General features: G+C 42.2%; 1 protein-coding gene across 1 annotated transcript in view; it reads right to left on the minus strand.

Moving 5' to 3' along the window:
- Window positions 1-5,000, minus strand: part of LOC132105414 (low-density lipoprotein receptor-related protein 6-like) — a 63,636-nt gene that overhangs the window by 56,583 nt on the left and 2,053 nt on the right. The window contains exon 2 of the mRNA XM_059510493.1: window positions 4,002-4,401. Coding sequence (XP_059366476.1) covers window positions 4,002-4,401 — 400 coding nt within the window. The remainder of the gene's footprint in view (window positions 1-4,001; window positions 4,402-5,000) is intronic.

Raw genomic sequence — 5,000 nt, forward strand, 5'->3', positions numbered from 1 at the left:
CTCATGATATGGAAGAAGAGGATTTTCAAAGTCTGTTGCTCGAAACAGATGTTCGTGGCTATCTATACGAGCCACAATATAGCGCAGAGGAGGAACAGGAGGCGGCGGCTGCAGCCGAGGCCGGAGACCTGCCTGTCGCGTCCGAGGAGCCCGGGCGTGCTCTAGCTGGTGCGGACTGGTGGTGCCTGTGCTCTCGTTGTGCGCCTACGGACACAGAGCTCGAGTCCGTCTGCTGCAAGAATTTGAAGATGCCAATTTCTCCTCGAAGAAATGTCTGAGGCAGACAAGGACACGGATGTTTGCGTTGTGAACCATCCTAGTTTCGCCCCGCATATGGACAGAGGCGTCCTGGAGACATATTTCAGAATTCCGAAGGTAAACTGGAAACGCCAGCCGAAGCCTGCAGGGACAAATGGACGTCTAACTGTAAAATAAGTGTTTCAATTTTATTTATTATTCATTTCGTGAAATGTATACAATTTCTTCAAGCATTATTATCACGAAATGATTCCCGGTTAATAAGTTACGTAACGTCAACTGTAAACTGTTTGTGCAGTACCTTTTTTAATGCACAAAAAGCTTACTGTGGCATTGTTTACTACTGTGGCACGTAAATACCATACATCGCTAACTGTGTCCTCAATGTCTTGTAGACAATATCGCCTAACAGCGGTGTTCTGGATTAGTGGGAGTGGCTTGTGGAGCTGTGCAAATGTGTTGCATTGTGGGAGTTGTGGTTTTCCATACAAATGAGCCCTAAAGTTACTTTCTGTAATAACTCGGTCAAAAAGGCACCAAATTCGAAAGTTTTAATAGATTTCGACTACATATATGACCCACTTTCAATGAAGATCAATGTTCCCACGGGTGAAATGCTCCTTTAAATACAAATTTAATTTAATCATTAAAGGGCACCTATTATTGCAAATTGTTTTCATTATTGTTATTTGAACAAACGTACACATCCACCTCATAATAATAAAACTCTTATTACAGCTACAGAAGTAACTCCGTCCAGAGCAGCGAGTGATTCTCTCACACAGATCGAAACACAACGTGTGTGTGTGTGTCTGTGTGTGTGTGTATACAGTCGTGGCCAAAAGTTTTGAGAATTACATAAATATTAGTTTTCAAAAAGTTTGCTGCTAAACTGCTTTTAGATCTTTGTTTCAGTTGTTTCTGTGATGTACTGAAATATAATTACAAGCACTTCATACGTTTCAAAGGCTTTTATCGACAATTACATGACATTTATGCAAAGAGTCAGTATTTGCAGTGTTGGCCCTTCTTTTTCAGGACCTCTGCAATTCGACTGGGCATGCTCTCAATCAACTTCTGGGCCAAATCCTGACTGATAGCAACCCATTCTTTCATAATCACTTCTTGGAGTTTGTCAGAATTAGTGGGTTTTTGTTTGTCCACCCGCCTCTTGAGGATTGACCACAAGTTCTCAATGGGATTAAGATCTGGGGAGTTTCCAGGCCATGGACCCAAAATTTCAACATTCTGGTCCCCGGGCCACTTACTTATCACTTTTGCCTTATCCATCATGCTGGAAAATGCATGAAAGGGGCTTCATCGGAGAATATGACTTTGCCCCAGTCCTCAGCAGTCCATTCACTATACTTTCTGCAGAAGATCAATCTGTCCCTGATGTTTTTTTTGGAGAGAAGTGGCTTCTTTGCTGCCCTTCTTGACACCAGGCCATCTTCCAGAAGTCTTGTCCTCACTGTGCGTGCAGATGCGCTCACACCTGCCTGCTGCCATTCCTGAGCAAGCTCTACACTGGTGGCACTCCGATCCTGCAGCTCAATCCTCTTTAGGAGACCATCCTGGCGCTTGCTGGACTTTCTTGGACGCCCTGAAGCCTTCTTTACAAGAATTGAACCTCTTTCCTTGAAGTTCTTGATGATCCTATAAATTGTTGATTTAGGTGCAATCTTAGTAGCACAATATCCTTGCCTGTGAAGCCATTTTTATGCAACGCAATGATGGCTGCACGCGTTTCTTTGCAGGTCACCATGGTTAACAATGGAAGAACAATGATTTGAAGCATCTCCCTCCTTTTAACATGTCAAGTCTGCCATTCTAACCCAATCAGCCTGACATAATGATCTCCAGCCTTGTGCTCGTCAACATTCTCACCTGAGTTAACAAGACGATTACTGAAATGATCTCAGCAGCTCCTTTAATGACAGCAATCAAATGCAGTGGAAAGGTTTTTTGGGATTAAGTTAATTTTCATGGCAAAGAAGGACTACGCAATTCATCTGATCACTCTTCATAACATTCTGGAGTATATGCAAATTGCTATTATAAAAACTTAAGCAGCAACTTTTCCAATTTCCAATATTTATGTAATTCTCAAAACTTTTGGCCACGACTGTACATACACACACATACACACACACACACACACACACACACATGAGACATCAGATCAGATCAGAAGAGGATCCACAGGGGAACCAAGCTCTTCAGAGACCAGAGATACTGTTAATGTTACAGCTGTATTCACGGTGACAAAAATATAAAAGTAGCTATAAATAAACATCAAATAAAAACACATAAAGGTGAGCTGGAGACATCACACGTGACGCACAAATGCAGACAGATTTGATAATCCTTCAATGAAGCAAATCCAAAATGCTACTTTAAAGTGAAATATGTCTTAATTTATTGATTTGTTATATTAGATTTTTTATTTTACAGTGTACCTTTTCTACAAACTGTGTTTGTATCTAGAAATGTTTATTTAGAAATAAATTGCATTATTATTATTACTACATTTTCCTAAAATATTTTTTAATTTAACCACAAAGTTATTGTTTTTATTTTATAACCATATAATTATTTAATATTAAAAAGTTAAAAATGTGTCCACATTGTGCAGCCCTATAAACAAACACAGCTAAGCTGTAGAATGGTCAGAAGCGTGAAGCAGAAGCACAGACGGTCAGAACTCAACAGAAGCGCACTCAGAGAGCTGATGCGGTCAGAACACCTCTCGTGTGTCACAGACAGATCACAGACGCTTCAGACACAAACACACCGAAGAGACCCTGCCCTGCACCAGCAGCACGAGCTGGTCTGATCCAGAACACACAGATCTTGACCAGAACAAAGGCGTCTGTGTTGGTCAGTCTGGGGCTGGATTACCCATCAGCCCTCAGCTCTAAACCCTCGTGAAACCTCTGCAACACGAGAAGAGATGTTTTTCTTGCTCCCTCAGATTCCAGATTTTCAAATAGTTGTATCTCAGACAAATATTGTCCTCCGAACAAACCACACATCAATGGAGAGATGATTTATTCAGCTTTCTCGCACATTTGAACAATACTGTGATAATACTGTGGATGTGGTCACTTTACTCCTGATGAGAAGCGTTAAATCTCTGCACACATCGGTACTGAATGATCTCAGAGCATGATGAAGACACAAACACACTCTTCATGATCGCACCAGAGACGTGTGTGTTTCTCAGCTGAAGAGATCTCCAGAGCAGAGACTTGTTCAACATAAACATCCAGAAAACAAGCCGTGACACGTCGCCGCTCCCTCAGACACGAGGCAGACGCTCAGGATCATCAGAGAGACGAGACTGCTCCACGACAGACACCAGAAAGGCTTCTGAAGCATTTAATGTGAAGTACAGAATCATATTTAAGTTGTTAAATTCACGTTGAGGTAAACTTTCAGCGTTCAAACAATGAAACTCTCTCGAAGAGCGCAGAATAGCAGATTTATCACCAGCCTTTCTTCTTCTGTGCTATCTATCATCTCTCCATTACTCTGCTAGACGTCGCATGTATTTTACAACAATACAAAGACTACTTCAGTACACTTTCTCAACTAAATAAAGTTGTTTCACTAAATGTTTAGATTTTATAAAATCGTGCACTCGTGATATATTTTGCTGCCGTATTATTAATACAAATAAACTTGAATTCTAGAAACAGATAACTGGACAGTTATGGGTGAAGTGTGTGTGATGGACTCACCCTCGGGCCGGATCCAGAGCGATGGCCCTCGGCTGGTCCAGATCCTGCCAGAACAACACCTTCCTGTTTGTCCCGTCCAGCTCCGCCACTTCGATGCGATTGGTCTCCGAGTCGGTCCAGTAGAGCTTGTTCCCCATCCAGTCACAGGCCAGGCCGTCCGGAGAGGCCAGACCGGACACGACCGTGTTCTGGACACCGCTGGGCGCTGACCCGTTGAACTGCGTGCGTTTGATGGCCTCCTCGCTCACGTCGCTCCAGTAAATCAGTCCCTGCTCGTAAACATAATCCACAGCCGCCGCGTCCTCCAGACCGCTGACCAGCACCGAGGCGTTCCCTCGACCCCGAGCCGCGTCCACCAGACGCAAGTCTCTTCGATTCGCATACAAGAGCAGCGGCAGGCCTGCGGACACAGGGGTCAGAGGTCAGGCTTCGTGATTCACTCATCAGTCTGAAGTTCCCTTCAGAAACGATGTGTTTTGAGGAGTACTCGTGTAAACACACCCGGTCTCTTCTTCAGTGAATACTGATGTACCACTGCATTGCTAAGATCTTCAGCTGAACAACTTTAAAGATGATTTTCTCAATATTTAGATTTTTTTTGCTCACTCAGATTCCAGATAATAAATAGTTGTATCTCAGACAGATATTACTAACAAACCAGACATCAATGGAGAGATGATTTATTCGTTTTTTTCTGATGATGTATGAATCTGATTTCAGGTTTTGACCCTTGTGACTGGTTTTGTGCTTCAGGGTCACGTATGTCTGCTTGAATGAATGAAGGACTGATGCTGTTATAAGAATGCATATTATATAAGATCGGTAGGCTTTCATTTCTAAGAGGACCTTGTTCTTTTTTCTTTATGAGCAGTGGTTTTATTTAATTTGTGTTAAATCTGTGTCTATATAACATGCTTAAACCTTAATATCACCCACACCATGTTTATAGACGTTTTCTCTAATGAGTTTGAACATTTTAGAGAATTGTTTTTTATAAAT

The sequence above is a fragment of the Carassius carassius genome, chromosome 26, assembly GCF_963082965.1.
Source record: "Carassius carassius chromosome 26, fCarCar2.1, whole genome shotgun sequence".
NCBI classification, from domain to species: Eukaryota; Metazoa; Chordata; class Actinopteri; order Cypriniformes; family Cyprinidae; genus Carassius; species Carassius carassius.